The sequence below is a fragment of the Ctenocephalides felis genome, unplaced genomic scaffold, assembly GCF_003426905.1.
Source record: "Ctenocephalides felis isolate EL2017-DRISC unplaced genomic scaffold, ASM342690v1 CF-g0.4_SCAFFOLD_00007, whole genome shotgun sequence".
Taxonomy (NCBI): domain Eukaryota; kingdom Metazoa; phylum Arthropoda; class Insecta; order Siphonaptera; family Pulicidae; genus Ctenocephalides; species Ctenocephalides felis.
This window is the reverse complement of record NW_020536161.1, coordinates 1-17,571: the sequence shown is the minus strand read 5'-3', so window position 1 is coordinate 17,571 and position 17,571 is coordinate 1. Positions and strand designations below refer to the sequence as shown.

The window sequence follows — 17,571 nt, the reverse complement described above, 5'->3', positions numbered from 1 at the left end:
GTTTAAAGATCATTTTGGACCGCCAAATCTCATTTTTTTTTACTTTTACTTATTGAATCTCTGAACCGCTAGAAATGCCTTCTTAAAAACAGTTCTTCGCTTAGTCAAACAAATAAAATGTTTTTGAATTATTTGAATCTGAGCGTGTTTCGTTGAAACCCAAAACAAATTCAATTCTGGCGTTTTTGTCCAGTGTCTTTGAAACGGCTGGACTGCCTTGCCAAAAACTATTAACACGTCTTATCAGTACGAATCGAATGTTTTTGTTGAATTATTCAATCGGTGAGGGTGTGGTCCTGATTAGGAACACACAAAAAATTTTAGCACAACACCACTGATTAGTGGTGTTGTGCTAAATATTTTTTTTGCCGGAACGCTAAAATTAGGAACGGTTCAAAAAGCGGTTTTTTTTTTTTGTTGTCCGTTCCGTTCGAAAAGGAAAGAAACAAAAATCATTACAAAACTTATTTTGTGCACAGATATTTATGTTTATTACAATAATAGGAACATTTAATAAAAATTAGTGAATTATAATTATAAAATTCACTTATTAAATCATTTTTGTTATGTAAGCGATTTTTAATTTTTTTTTTGCTGGAACGCGTTCCGGCCTAAAAATGATTTGCCGGATCGAAGTTTCGGCTCGACAACACCACTGTTCCTAACATCGTCGACGAAAGTTTGTATCTGAACACACACACATCCATTTTCTAAGGCATGCCTAAATTCAGAAACCTTTGAAACGTAACAATATATACAAATTTTACTTTCGATTTTTTTGCGAATACTATAACTTGCCCTTTGGAAAGTTAATAAATTATTAAGTTATTGAATCAATATTGATTAATACACGAGTAAATTTTTAGACATATTTGTATGCACTCGTTAACATATTTATGTAATGCCTTAAGGCTTTGCAGAACTAGCAGACCGCCTTCGCCAGCCCTGATTTTAAAAAGAAAAATTGGTGATGTTAAAAATATATTGATATATCACTTTAAAGTAATCATAATATAAACTTTTCAAAAGAAATGACATTTATAAGCTGATATCAAAAAAAAAAAAAATAGTTAGGAAAAATCGCCAAACAAAATCGTAAAGATTCTTTTACGAATTCAACGAATTTTAATGAATACAATAGAATAAAATTATTATCTTGTTCTTAAATTAGAATTCAAAATTGACACTAAAATACATTTATATACACCAAGGAATAATATTCGAGATCATAATCACAGTTAATCATAATTTTAATATAAATCAAATATTGACAATAATAATAATCATAATAATCATTTATAATTCAAAAAAGAAAATAGATATGAAATAATAAGTTGCTTTTTACAACTATTAGTAAATTAAAAAATGCCGCCCCAAGGTAAGTGCAGCCCGGCGGACCGGCTCTCCCGCCCCCTAGGTACGCTACCGATTTGTTCACAGTTCAGTAACATCGTTTGTACGTTAGAATTGCTTGGAAAAAAGTTCAAAATTTCCAAAATAATATTTTTTGTTTCATAAAAGTCTTTTTTTTTTCAAAAATCTAATTTAAGTTTAAAACAATTTTAATCTTCTTTAAAAAAATAAATTTTTGGTATGAGAAATTCCAGCAATTTGCCTTACGCCTAGTTTGAAACTTAAGCATTGGTATTAAATGGAGAGAAACGAATACACATAACACTAACTCTTAATCGTAAACTAGAAATCATCAAATTTTTGTTTTTGTAAAAATTAAAAATATTTTTTTTGTAAAAATTCAAATAAATATATATAATATATACCATATATATAATATATATATATAATATATATGACTTAGATTTGAGCATTTAAGTATATATATGCGCGCTAGATTCTAAAAATTATATATTATGGCATGTTAGAAAATTCAATTCAAGCTTATGTATTTTTTACTATGCCATACTTCATGTTTTATTTTCTCTATTAAATTGATTTTATGACAAATTTCACAAACCGCTCTTGAATTTCAAACCGGACAAACGTCTCTATCAATTTAAACTATATTAAATAATTTTCCTATAGTAGCACTGTGATTGAATTCGGTGTCCGAGTTTGACTCTAATTGAAAATTCAATGTTTGATGAAAATGGCCTGTGTCAATGGCACCTTTGAAAATTGTTAACAAAAATTGAAAGATCGCTGATCGTCCGTAACTTTCATACGTGTAGAAAATCAATCGATTTACTACAAGCATGCGCGGAACGCTTGATTCCGGACAATATAGGTTTTATATATTTTCTCTGCTACTGCCATTATCAAAACTGGAAAAACATCTATTCAATTATTTATTATGAAATCATAATTAATAAATAAATGTTTGCATATAAAGAATTACATTGTGGTTTGTAGATTATTATTTAACTATATCTATGTGTAAAAAAGTAAATATCAAGTGCTTATTAATTTATATTGTGCACGTGTGCGTTTATTCAATAACATAAATAAACAATGATAATATGGAAATAAAATTGTTTAAAAATATTTTATTCTAAATGAATATAATTTTACAAAATTAATAGTAATGGATTATTTTGAGGGGTATTTTGACACCTAGATTCTAACAAGATTTTTCTGACTTTTAAACTCCTGAAATACATATTTCGTGGACAAAATATTTATATTGGTAATTTCAAATGCTGCAAACAATCACTAAACAAATTTTATTAATATTATTAATATTATTTTCAAGATGTGAGGTGATGTTTGAACAGTTATTGCAAGGACATGTTTACGGATTAAAATGATGAATGTAAGTTAATTTACCGTTGATATATGTATATATGAATTTCTACTATGTCTCCTATAATATTTTTTCATAAGCGTTATAAGTTGTACATACATATAATGATTTAAAATCAAATGTAACATGATTTAAATATATTTTCAACACCGATTATTTTCATAGATTTATAAAATAAATCTAATTTCGTAAACTAAATCATGATTTATTATTTTTATTTTAGGACGCTTTTGTTTGGATATGGATTTTGCATTGTCTTTTAATGGCACACGTTGTTGTCGGATTAGGTCCAGGTAAGTGCTAACTTTTAAGTCAAATGTCCCAGGAAACCTGATTAACTTGATTTGGTGTAAATACCCTTTTGAGATTAATTTCATTTTAATTTTTCACTTTGCTTAATGCTCCAATGTTAATCTATGTGATTTCATCATTTTCTGGTTCCTCAAAATTTTAGGAAATATTTTGGTTAACTATCTGGGTCATTAAAGAACTTATCAGATTAAAAAAAAAAATAGTTTTTTTTTGTTATTTAAGTATTCAATTATTATATTATCTATATTACTTCTGTTTTTGTTTCTCTTTGCAGATTGTCAATGTATAGTATTTTCAAGTACTTTTGGAAAAGATTTTGGTCGATTTCATAGTCCAGACTTTCCATTGGCGTACACTGGAATGACAACATGCTTGCTGTACACTTTCATCGCCCAACCGCATGAGATAATTGAGCTGACTCTCAGCGAATTTCATATGCCCAAAATTGGCAGCGAGTGAGTAATAGTTTATTGCAGATTAAATATTAAAAATCTAATTAAATAATCAACCCAGATTTCTCATGGTAGATAGAAAATGAGTGAGAAAACTGTTATAAAACACACTTGATATATTGAAGATATAGATGTAGTAGACAATTAAGATTTACTCATGCTAAACTAATAAATGCAAACTTAACTTAAAAAAAATCATTTTGCATTTGGCTTTTTTATATCAAATCGTAATAAACACAATAAAATAGGTAGTTTATTAATGCTTCAATGGTTTCGAAGGATATTTATGCTATATTATGTCACAGTCAGTCAAGTAAGAGCGTGGTTGTGTTAATTTAAAAAAATGATTACTTATGAAACTTTAATTTATATGTGCATCGTACACCTTACAAGCAATGATGCAATTCGGTCATATGTGTCTTGTCATCGCCGGAGTCGACATTGACTGGCATCACCGACGCAAGCTTTTTTCTAATTTAACGACGTATTCTAGTCTGAGGGCTTGTATTCTAATTCAAGGTCTGCGTGAGTACAATACGTGCTCACATAGAACATTAATCAGTAAAAATGACATTTTCAAAATCTTTATCAAATTTTCATGTGCCCAAGCGGAAGAAAAAGCACATGTTTTACAGTCGTCAGAGGCTTCCCCATTGTGTTGCGCCATTTCGGATAGTTTTGTAGATATTTCTAAATTTTGCTCGTCCTTACCGCAGTGTTAAAGCAGGAATCCGCGAAAACACATTCACTGTTTTTTTTCTTGTTTTTTATTCAAACCACGTTCTGATAAATCACAGACATTTTTATCAACTTTATATAGGCGTATCCAATTCTGTACAAATGCCTTCGACTTTCTCATGTGATTAGCAGCCGCTGATTGCGACATTCGGGGGCCTTTTGGGTGGATGCGAAGGAGCACAGCCTCGTAGCATGACGTGCAACTTAGCACTCATGGCGTTTAACGTGATTCTATTTCAAAACATCGTCAACCAAACCTTTGTTGACAATGCATCAAGGACAAAGCTTCCTTTGATCGGCTCGCAAAGGAATTAGACTGAAATCTTTCATTAACTGTCGTTAAAGACGACCACGCTTTTACTTGACTGACTGTATTTTTTTTTCTATGCTTCTGCATACGCGAGATTCATGTGAACCAATAACACAAAATAGTCTGAAGAAAAACAATTTATTGCACGACGTGGTCTTATTTCATATTGTGAAGTTTTTATATTTTTATTTTCATTTTTTAAATGGAGAATTTGCAATTTAGATATTTTACATAAACCTCACGCTGTTAACTTTTACATCAGATGTTCGCGCGGTGCTCATGTCAAACTGTTCCCGCATTTGGAGCAGGCAGAAATTGGCGAACGAACATCGTGGGAGCGAATGGTGTGTGGTGGGCGATCAGAGGCACCGCGCACAATATACAGTTCTAGTTCTTCCTTGGCATTATCGCTTCATGTACCAGATTATAATCTACCCGAAGGAGCTGGTTTCCGTGGAACATTTCGGTTCTTAGATAAAAGTGAGTTCATAATAATAAATCAAGATATGTAATGATTTTTGAGAAAACCACAAAATTATTCAATAATTTTTGTTTCTTTTAAATATATATTTGCACGAACACACACACACGCTTATGATAATGATTCTTAAAATGTAGGATATATAAATACAGCTAAACCTCGCATAACATGTAGTTACGTTCCAAGGGACAAGGAACTAGTACAAAAAGACCTTCCAAAAATTTAAAAAAAAACATGCTACATATCATGATTTTATAATAAATATTATTATATTCATTAATTTTTTTAAAAAGTAATATACATTACATCAATTATATGATTTTTTTCAATCAATCAATCAATTTCGAAGATACAGAGCTAAATGTGCAAAAATGGCAGTTTTTGAGAGAACTAAGTGCACGATTTGAATTATTCAAAAAACTTTCTGCTTGTTTCAAGAAAGTAATTGCTTTTGAAAAAAAAAATTTTGTTTCAATTTTTTTTCAAAATATATTTTTTTGTATATCGAAAATAATTGAGATTTTACTTTTAATTCTGACTAAAGTTCTAATATACTTTAAACAAATAATTTCAACTTTGCAATTCAGTTTATATAATTCTTATAAGTATTAGACCATGTTACAATATTTATAATAATCTATTTGAAAACATTCAATATTCTTCGAACATTTCGTTACGGTACGGGAAGTTCCAGCAATTTATCTTAAGGCACGATGCCATACACCCCACTAGTTATTCGTTTCACTCATCTAATAGTATGTTTTTGAATAAAATTAATGTTTTATATTTACTGCATGTTGTATGAATGCATATAGTACACGATTCATATAGTCGCTTGCTATGGTGGCTGAGAGCAGATATACAATCGAAAAGGGTAAATACATGGGCGATACTTATCTTATTGTTAGTCGAAGAAGTAAATATTTGTAATGCAATTTTTAATTTATAAAATAAAGCCATCTTTTTTAACCAATATCTTACCAGCGCAACTCATTTTGTGGTTGATGATGTCGTGCAATTATTTTGCTAATAAAATTGATGAACCACCGAGTAATTACATTTCAAATGGAATTATCCCAATAGTCTTATTTAAGCGTAATCTATTGGTATTTATTTTTTAGCTCACAAATGTTTTAAGTACCAAATACAAATAAAAATTTAATAAAATTCAGATTGTAAGGGTTTATATTATAAAGATTTGATTTTTCTTTACAATATGAGTTTTTATCCTTTTATACAGCATTAAATGTGGGTTAAACTCTTATATAATGATATGGTGTGCATTTTAGGGTTATTTAGGACTGATGGGCAAAAATTAGCTGGGACTGAATGCGATCACCAATTTTTGTCTGGAGATCTTAGTCCTTCGAGTGGACATTTCCATAGCCCACGATATCCGGCCACGTATCCAGGAAAAGTGAGCTGTTCATATCGTTTTCGAGCCAGGTAAAGCTCGTTATATTATAGTAATAGAAGAGAACACTTTACTGTGTGATTTAACTCAGCTCTGAATAATATAAATAATTGATATGTTATAGGCCATCTGAGCGCATCAAAATCGTTTTTGAAGAATTTTCTATGCAGAAAGGAGATTTAAGGTATATCAGTTTTTGCTTGTTTACCTATATTATTTTTCGTACAATATATAGCATTTTTATTAATATAATTTAAAAATCTTTGTTGTTATTTCAATCAAAATCAGTATCATTGAACTAATAAAATAAGCTAGATGCCTATATTGAGTTTTTTCATTTTTGCATGGTGGTAATGCATCAATCATGAACTTACTTTTTGCTAAAATCTTTTGCTTCTCTTTGCTAAAATGTGTTTAAATCATTAAAGTTGCGCCGACAGTGATGATGTAATCACCGTGCACGATGGCGGAACTCGTAATGCACCTGTAATTCGCGCTTTATGCAATGAAGGCGCAGAAGTAGAGGTGTTGTCTACAGGCCGTGAACTACTAGTTCATTTTTTTGCGAAATCAAATATACCAGGACATGGTTTCAAAGCAACGTTTCAATTTCAAGGACTACATGGTTGGTTGATACATATTATTAATGATTATGTTTGTAACTTGTCAATCTTGTGTTAGGTTTCCGTGATATTTTTTGAATCGAATTGGCGCCGTAACAAAGTGTCGCGGAAAGACTAGTGGCGTCTTAGGGTCATTCCGTATGACTACTTATATATCACAGCTATAGTTTTTATAATTATTATGATGATAAAGCTAACCACTAGTATTAAGAGTATATATATATATATATATATATATGTGTGTATTATATATACCGCCATCTTTTAACCCGTTCTCTGAAAACGCGGTTTCTATATTAAACGGGGCCTAAATTGCGACCGGCCAAAGTGTTTCTGTTTGACAGCCCAAACGTCCATTCCACGCAACCTATGATTTATTTTCAATTATTTTATTGTTTAAAATATGTTTTATAAACATTCCACCCTAAATCAAGCTGCGTACGACGTCGGTTTTAGCACTGTCAGTGATATTTCACAGCACTTACTGTCGGTGGTCAAGTTTTTCTAAAAAAAATCAGCTAGAAGTTGATATCAAGCTGCTCGACATGGGTATTAAAATCGGAACCACTATACCCACATATTATACTTTGTACTCAATAATATACTTCGAACTTTAATCATGCTGAATATCAATAATGTTTCTATCTATATAATATTTGACATCGCTAATAATACGATTGTCAAGACTGAAAGGAATTTATGACGTTACCTTATATAGCGAAATTTATGCAAAATGTGTGAATAATTACAAATTTTCAATGATTCTACATTATGCATTAACATTTCCTTTTTAAATTAAGGTCATAAAATATGAATAGTTTCGAAAAAATACTCACATAAAAATGATTCAATATATAAATACTACATTAATTTTAACTAGTACTTGATAAAATATTAGGATCTAATCCATTATTTTCATTATCTATTAAATTTGTTAACAATATGTTAACGTATTATTCAATGTTATATGTATATAATATTTATTTTACAGAAATTGATTCTAATCACATATTGGAGCATGCAGCCGGAATCTTCAATGCAGCTTTGAATAATGTTCACACAGGATGTAAGTATTTTTATAAAAATTTGTTTTTATGGATCATAATAACATATTTATTTCAAATTTCAGCATCAGATTGTGATTCATTTTTTAATAGCGATGTTGCAAAAGAAGGGATTTTTACATCGCCATTATATCCATCGTCTTATCCAGCAAAGACACACTGCAAGTTTCATTTTCAGGTGAGCTATAGTGATTAATATGAACTAAATAATAATAAATGTGATACATACAATAATATCTTATTTATATTTTATTTTTATTTATTTATCATATATGCTATTAAATTTATTGCTTAAAACTAATTTACAACCAACCATCGAATAATAAAGGAATTACCATAAATATGACCCTATTTCTAACAATAATTTTTTAAACAGTTTTTTTATATTATATCGTAAGCGATCAGAATTTGAGGGTCTTATAAGCTTTTGTGAAGATTTGACTTTGTTATATCTCTGTCATTAAGTCTTTACTATTATAATTTCCGCAATAGTGATGATTTTTTTATTGATGTAGCAATGCAGGGTAGGGGTTATTTATTTTCACATAGAATCCCATTGCTATCTATACTTCTGTTATAAGTAAAAATGACACAACTGTTTCATATTAGACTTGACGAGGCGGGTATCGAACCTGGGACCTTTGAATTGAAATTCCATAGCTCCATTCTCTAATCCACGGATGGTAATAAAGATGCTTGTAAATAATTTTGGGCGCAACGTTTGTTCATAATGATATTAAAACTACTGCAAATATAATTACTACATAAAAATAATTTTAATAAATGGTAGTCTGTCCGAAGGCAGGTCTTATGCTACATGGTGCGAGAGCCACCACAATAAATGATTCTCTTGCCCCTTGTGTATCATTCCCATTACCACTACTCCCCCCTTTTTTTTCATGTATTTTCTTTTCCGAGCTTCTGCTTCCATGCTTCTTAATCTTGGGCTTTGGCTTTTAGTTCCCTGTATTTTATCTTCTCGCGTCAATCATTTGCAATCTTTTTCTTCCAATTCCTTTCAGTCCTTCTATTTTACCCTCGACGACTTCGTGCAGGAGGCACTCTTTTTGCAGAAGGGGTCCGATCCAGTTTCCTTTTCTTTCCAGGGTTGTGCTCATTAGAGTCCTTTCTTTGCCCACTCTTCTCAGGACTTCTTCATTTGTTATTTTGTCTGTCCACTTTATCTTCTCCATCCGCCTCCAGCACCACATTTCAAAACTTCTCAGGTAGATTTTGTCGGCCTTTCTTAGAGTTTATGTCTTCGATCCGTACAGAGTTTTACTACATAGTATTATAATTTTAAATTATTTTCAGGGACGTGGTAAAGAAAGAGTTCAAATTGTATTCACACACTTTGATCTTCCTGGTGTAAGCGTTGACACGAAAGAGTAAGTATTAGAATTTTGTATTTTATAAAATGCGTATCAATAAATTTTATTTTTATGTGTCAAGTATTGCATCAATTGTAATAATTAATGTAATATTGTAATAGCATAAACTAATTTTAAGTTACTAATCTGCGACTATAAAGTACAACAGATAAACAACAGAGCTTTCTGTGATCTGGGTAGATTGTTGTGTTTATTTTAAAATTAATTAAATCAAATTAATGCTTAAAGAAAATAAATTTAGTTGTTTCACGTACAAAGAAATAAAATCGTGAATTGTAAGTAAACGAAGCTTATTTTTATCTAATAGTTTGTATAATTGTGCGCATAAACGAATTCTGCGTTAATAATGGGCAGAATTTGCAATCGATCTATATGTTCGTTCGTTCTTCCTTTGGAAAGTTGATCAGTATAATTGTTTAGGATCTGTTATGAAATACTAATTAATGTTTGTCACAGGTGCGACAATAGCGACCGTATCGATATATATGTGCCGATTGAAGGCCGAATGGAGAAAACCGAATCTCTATGCACTCTGGGTCCGGATCGCTTGCCCGGCCCCGTCATGTCGAACGGTGCTCGCATGCTGCTAGAATTCAATGGTGATGGCGACGTAGAAGGTCCACCGCGTTCCTTTAAAGCAGTATATAGATTTACAGAAGGTAGGATAACATTCGAAAGTCACGATAGAAGTTTCATTTTGAAACCAATATAATAATCAAAATTCACAAATTCACAGTTGATTTCGTAGCCGTAAAATACAAATAAATTGATAGAAAATTTGTTTAAAGTAGGCTTGCACTGAATATTTGGTTGCTATTCGGTATTCGGAATCTTTTTTGATGAAGAGCTTATGATGATGATTGTATACATAATAAATAAAATTTTAACGACTTTCAAGATTATGAATGATAACGTCAAAAACGCCTTGTAATCATAAATTTAAATTGTTTACTGTTTGCAAACGCCTATATCAACACAAAAACAATTCAAAAACTAATAAAATTACTAATTTGAACTTCTTGAATTTGAAACTATGATTACAGACCATATAAACAATTTAAACCATAGCATAGATTTTTTTAACTTTCCGAAGGAGAAGTTTGTTTTCATCAAAAAATCCGATTCACTAATTTTATGTTTTGAATGAGATGAGAAATTTGGAAAAAGCATGTGTGTGTGCGTGTGCGTGAACAGATTTTTTGCTCTAAATCGATGTTTTCTCAAAAGCGGCTGGACCGATTTCAAAAATTTAAAAACCATTTGATGTATCTCGTTGAAGACTATTGTTTGTCAGTTTTGTGCGACGATCGGCCAAGCCGTTTTTTTATAAATAGCCGAAAAGTGAAAAATCTTTTGTCCACGTTTTAGCCCGCGATTCTGATTCGTTTTTAAAAACTCAAAATTTGTTTGAAAGATATTGTTTGGGAATCGTGCTGATTATAGTTTTTGGTAAAGATCGGCCGGGCCGTTATCTTTGTAACAAAGTGTTAAAAAACATTTTAAACGATTTTTATTAATATTTTTTAACGGTAGATACCATAGTCTTCTAGATCATATTAAAATATTACGGCTGTACGACAACTCGTTTAACTTTAAAAATTTGTCAAAGTTTGCAATAATTAGTATCGTTTTTTTGGCGTTTGTCAAAATTAGGCCTTCTATCGACGTTTGCTCAAAAACGCCTGAATCGATTTCAGAAATTTAAAAGGATTATCGTTTTTCAGTTTTGTTCGACGATCAGACGAGCCGTTTCTTTGTAATTTGGAAAAAAGTGTTAAACATTTCGTCCGCATTTAAGCTCATACTACCGAATCGATTTTAAAAAATCAAAAACTGTTCGAAGGATATTAGTTGGGAATGACACTGATTAGTTTTATACTTTTAATCACTCATAAATTAATTTATTTTTTATTGATTAAGTCGATTATTTACACATATCGGGTAGTTCATGTAACTTGCCTCAACGCAAAATACCAATACCAACTAGTTAACCCTTAAATAATTAATCAAAGTTAATCAAATAAGGTTTGTTGAATGGTTGTTTATCTAATTATATAGCGACAAGGTCTTAAGTAAAAGAAACGACTTTACATCTCTGAACGAAACAAATACATGGTTTTTGAATTGCGTGTCGATTTTTTTTAAAGACAAAATTCTATAGTTATTGCCATTTTCACAATTTGCCGAATACATGTACAAACTTTTATGACAAGTATATTTATATATTTTCTTTTCCAAAAAAAAATGCGACATTTCTATCAGAACAGTTAGTACACATTCTCGATAACTTAATAAATATTATACATGTATTTTGTTGTGATGCCAAAATATATAGATTTTACAATAGTGCACATTTTAATACCATGGCGCAATAGTATTTCATTAATTAACTTACCAAATTGTAATTGTTTTTAGATTAGTTTATTATTTTCATTATTTTTTTTAAACTAATACAAATTATTAACTTAGTTTAATTATTGTAATTGGCAGAATATTCCACCAAATGAAGGCTAGGATGTTAGCCGAAACGTATGGATTTGAAATAAATTTTAATCTTAGATTTTTTAAAATTATTTATTTGTTTAACCCTCCGTTGGTCGGATATTTATTTACCTTCGAACGGTCGGAGTGGTCTGGCTGGGCCACACATTTTTTCGTCCTGATTTTTTCATTGATCGACATCTTATGAAATTTTAGGAAATGTCCAGAAATTTTAGGTCGATAGGATTACTAAAAGTATTTTTTTTTTAAATTGAAGTCGAAAAAAGTCTAGCCAGACCACTCCGACCGACGGAGAATTAAATGTACATACATAACATTCTAGTTATTTTTTTCAAATATCGAACTTATCATTTTTATGTATTTTGTGATATATAATTCAACATTAAGTATACTTTGTTATAGTTTCGTAGTCATTTTTTTCATTTTTACTTTTGTAATGTGATTTAATTTATTTTCAAATGTTTTATAGATTTTGGCATAACTAGTGGAAGACAAGTAGCGGAACAACCATGCGCATTTTCTTTTGAATCCAGTTCTCGGATGTCAGGAATTTTTACATCCCCAAATTTTCCGGGTTCGTATCCTCGAGATACAGAATGCCGCTATTACTTTCGCGGCGCTCCAGGTTTGCGAGTTCGTCTTCACTTCACATATTTTGATGTAGAAGGTGTATTACCGTAAGTAATCATTTATAATTGCGATAAATACAAGTTTTAAGGAACAGTATCACTAATTTTTCTTATTTATCTATAAACAACTAATATAATGTAATTAAAAATTATAAAACGCTTTGTAACATATGAAAGATCGCTATATTGTTAAATGACTTCCCATTCCTTTGAGTGCTTGTATTTAAATTTGTATTATGATTTCTAACATTATATTGAAAGGCATGTGATCTTATTTTAAAATTATGGACTTAAGTAACGCGATGTTCGATCATAGCCCGAACTGATACTTATATTAATATAATAATTTCTATTGTCTATTTGCGGTTTTAATATAAACATTATTTTTAGTATAAATAGTAGGTAACTTATGATTCTTTAAGGAATTAGGAAGCACTGATAATATTATTGATCGTATTTCTCCATGTATTGATAATATTTTTAGAATTTATTTATTGCGAACTATATTTTAATTCTTGGTTAATCATGTATAAACTTTAAATCGATATGATTTTTTAACGCATTTTGCCATAAATAATTACATTCACATTTTTAAAATATTCGGATTTGTTAAATTTTACTATATACTATTTTTGGAAAGTATCAATTGATGCAAAAACATCGTATTAAATTTCGAATGTTACTTTATAGCATTTATAACATGCATTTTTAAAAAAAAATTAAGGTGTGAGGCTGTCAGCGCAAGTGATTATGTCGAGTTCTCAAACTATATGACTCACGACCCTAAACATCGGAGACACTGCGGCCAAGTTGAAGAATTCACTATAGATTCGGAAGATAATTTCTTTCGGGTCAGTTTTCGCTCAAATGATCGTTTAGATGGAACCGGCTTCGAGGCCTCGTACATGTTTTACAGCGAAGATTACGGGGAAATTCAGCATCTAGAGGAGGAAGATTCAGATGATCTGGAGTCCAACGTGGTCACAGCAAGAGGGCCAAGTTCTGTCGCAAACAAATGTAAGAATATTAATTTTATTTTATGTCAATTTTTTTAACTTCCCGAAGGAGAAGTTTATGTTTTCATCAAAAAATCCGAATCGCTAATTTTATGTTTTCTCGACGTTTCGAGCCATTCTGAATCGAATGAGACCAAATTTGGAAAAAGTATGTGTGTGTGTGTGTGTGTGTGTGTGTATGTGTGTGTGTGTGTGTGTGAACAGATTTTTTGCCGTAAATCGACGTTTTCTCCAAAACGGTTGGACCGATTTCAAAAATTTAAAAGCCATTTGATGTATCTCGATGAGGACTATCGTCTCTGAGTTTTGTGCGGCGATCGGCGGGCCGTTTCTTTGTAAATTGCAGAAAAGTGAAAAATTTTTCGTCCACGTTTTAGCCCGCAATTCTGAATCGATTCTGAAAATTCAAAAACCGTTCGATAGATATTGGTTGGGAATCGTGCTGATTAGTTTTTGGTAAAGATCGGCCGGGCCGTTTTCTTGTAATAAAGTTAAAAAAAAAAAATTTTGACAATTTTATGATTATTTTTTTGACGATAGATACCACAGTCTTCTAGGTCATACTAAAATATTACGGCCCTACGACAACTGGTCAGCTTTAAAAATTCGTCAAAGTTTGCAAAAATCAGTATGGTCTTTTTGGCATTTGTCAAAATTAGACTTTTGATCGACGTTTTCTCAAAAACGCCTGAACCGATTTTAGAAATTTAAAAGCCATTTGATGTATTTCGGTGAGGACTATCGTTTGTCAGTTTTGTGCAACGATCTGCCAAGCCGTTTCTTCGTAATTTGAAAAAAAGTGTTGAACTTTTCGTCCACATTTAAGCTCATCCTACCGAACCGATTTTAAAAAATCAAAAACTGTTCGAAAGATATTAGTTGGGAATGATGCTGATTAATTTTAGGTGAAAATCTACGAGCCGTTTTCTTGTAATTAAATGTTGAAAAAAAGTGTTAAATTTTCGTCCACATTTAAGCTCATCCTACCGAACCGATTTTAAAAATCAAAAACTGTTCGAAAGATATTAGTTGGGAATGATGCTGATTAATTTTAGGTGAAAATCTACCGAGCCGTTTTCTTGTAATTAACTGTTGAAAAAAGTGTTAAATTTTCGTCCACATTTAAGCTCATCCTACCGAACCGATATAAAAAATCAAAACTGTTCGAAAGATATTAGTTGGGAATGATGCTGATTAATTTTAGGTGAAAATCTACCGAGCCGTTTTCTTGTAATTAAATGTTGAAAAAAAGTGTTAAATTTTCGTCCACATTTAAGCTCATCCTACCGAACCGATTTTAAAAATCAAAAACTGTTCGAAAGATATTAGTTGGGAATGATGCTGATTAATTTTAGGTGAAAATCTACCGAGCCGTTTTCTTGTATTAAATGTTGAAAAAAAGTGTTAAATTTTCGTCCACATTTCAGCTCATCCTACCGAACCGATTTTAAAAAATCAAAAACTGTTCGAAAGATATTAGTTGGGAATGATGCTGATTAATTTTAGGTGAAAATCTACCGAGCCGTTTTCTTGTAATGAACTGTTGAAAAAAAAATTGAAGCCGATTTTCATGGAACTTTTTTGGCGATATACATCATGGTCTTATAGAACTTACTGTAATGCTACGGCCTTACAACAAGTAGTTTAATTTTAAAAATTCGTCAAACTTTGCTAGAATTATTATCGTTTTTTTTTATTAAGTAGGATTGATGAAGTATATTATTTACACATTTTTTTGATCAAGTCGATTATTTACACATATCGGGAAGTTCATGTAATTTGCCTCAAGGCTAAATACCAAACCAACTAGTTAAGAATATTTTTCACGCGTACATATATATATATATATATATACGTGTATATATGTATATATATACTAGCTGACCCAGCAAACGTTGTTTTGCTAAGTAAGGTACATTCTAAACAATTACTAGAGAATCAATTAAATTAATACTTTAAGTGAATAAAGGATGTGTTGTTTGAATGTTATATACAATGAGGTATTATATACCTCAGTAGTTTGTCTATATTTTGTCAATACAATCAAACTGGAAGTATTATACACTTTCTATAGAAAACATGGTATAATCCAAACCAAGTCGTTTTTTGATTCTGGATTTGGTGTATAATTTCAAATAATACTACTGAGCTTATGAAAAATTTTCAAATTTCTGCGAGGAAAGATAGAAAATGAATTAAGTATTTCTTCTTTGACCTGCTTTTTGAAAAGTTTCAAGTAACATTCGATGAATTAAAGTAAATTTAATAAAAAGTATATATGTAGAGCAGAGCGAGGCACAAAGGTCCAATTTGACTTTGAGCAAATATTAAGTATATTATAAAAATCAAATTAATTATATCACAACAAATAACACATTTCAAACGAACAATTATCTGACTACGTTCAATAAAACTGTCAGCTACTTCATCATTGTAGAAATGTGCTTTTTTGTTGTTTTTCAATTTGTTATCTAGACCTTTTTAACGTATAGGCGTAGTAACTTGGAACGGCCAGGTGGCAAACAGGTTTAATGTCCTATTTTAATTTTAAAGGTATTTTACAAAATAATTACATTTTTAACTAATGCTAAAATACTACCAACGGAAGAAAATACTTTTATTTTGGTTTTTCAAATATTACTCTTTATCTTCCGATAGCAGGGTCATGAGAATCAAGGTTATAGCTGGTTATACATCCTTTTCCCTCTACTTTCAAATATTGTTGTTAAACAATGCTTAACTTTACTGGTTTTGGACACATCGGTGGTGGACCTCGAGAAAACAAATATAAAAATTACTTTATTAGTAAAGATTAAACGTAAAAATTGAAAAAATTAATAACTAATGTAAAATATGTTTAGCGACTTCAAATTAAGCTATTCAAAACATCTGTCAAATATTAGAACAACTGTGACTGGAATATGGTATAGTTTAGTTAGATGAAGTCATTTTGAAATATTTTGATAAACCTATCATTTAATCATGATGATCATTAAGGTTATTAAATTTTGAAGAATTAATATTTATTTAAGATTTAAGATTAAGATTTAGTAAATTTTATAGCTCATATCGTATTCTTTTATTTATATGAAATTATGGTTATATAAAATTATGATCTGTGTTTGCAATATATATCGATATTAGATATATGCCCATTTCGTAATCCATGTACTTGCGATCAAAGATGTTTATAAGATAGTTATATATTATTTATGTTTTAAATCGTCTTATGTTTATCGTTGATTTATTGATCATCATTTTTTTATTTGGCATTTGTTTTAGAGTGTTTAAAATACAGTTTTCAATCTGCCAGTGTGTGTTTGTGTATCCTAGTTTGTTTCTATTGTTGTACATGTTTTTGATTCATTATTTTGTATTTTAAATATCAAAATGCATTTTTAATTTCTATTATATTAAATATATTAATTATATTATTATCTTTTGTTTCTCCCTACATGTTTCGCCCATGACAAAAAATATTCATATTACTTTTATTTCAATTGTACATATTTAACGCGCAATTAAAAACATGTTTAATTATTGAATTTATTTTAATTTGTTTTCTTTGCAGATAATACGAGTGCAGTGATTGTGTGTTTATCCGCACTTTTGAAATATCTGATGTGAATAGAATACACATATCTACGAATCAAGAGAATATAATAAGATTAGAAAACAAAGTTATTATGAAATCCCTATCATTCAAATATATTAGGTGACAATATTTATTTGAGATACTTTCTATTAGGTAAATGTTTGAGCAATAATAATGTTATAATTGATTATATAATAGCGAAGCGTATTTGTTGTTACCTGGTGCATCATTCTACTCATAGATTTTGTTTCTATAAAATACTGTATTAAAAATTTACGTGGTTCAA

At 30.2% G+C, this 17,571-nt stretch overlaps 1 protein-coding gene across 1 annotated transcript; it reads left to right on the top strand.

The window, feature by feature from the left end:
- The first annotated feature begins 4,911 nt into the window (after window positions 1-4,911).
- On the top strand, window positions 4,912-17,317 carry LOC113370329 (suppressor of lurcher protein 1-like). The gene is made up of 11 exons (XM_026611346.1): window positions 4,912-5,050; window positions 6,341-6,497; window positions 6,590-6,649; window positions 6,894-7,090; window positions 8,080-8,154; window positions 8,218-8,330; window positions 9,467-9,540; window positions 10,000-10,202; window positions 12,515-12,722; window positions 13,399-13,691; window positions 17,262-17,317. The coding sequence occupies exons 1-11, from the start codon at window positions 4,912-4,914 to the stop codon at window positions 17,315-17,317; spliced, it is 1,575 nt and encodes a 524-aa protein (XP_026467131.1).
- Window positions 17,318-17,571: the final 254 nt, after the last annotated feature.

Excerpts from the sequence above, each read along its gene's own strand:
- LOC113370329 (XM_026611346.1), top strand. The coding sequence starts at position 4,912 with ATGGTGTGTGGTGGGCGATCAGAGGCACCGCGCACAATATACAGTTCT. Across the intron at positions 7,091-8,079 it reads TCAATTTCAAGGACTACATG|AAATTGATTCTAATCACATA; the intron begins GTTGGTTGATAC and ends TTTATTTTACAG. Across the intron at positions 8,331-9,466 it reads ACTGCAAGTTTCATTTTCAG|GGACGTGGTAAAGAAAGAGT; the intron begins GTGAGCTATAGT and ends AATTATTTTCAG.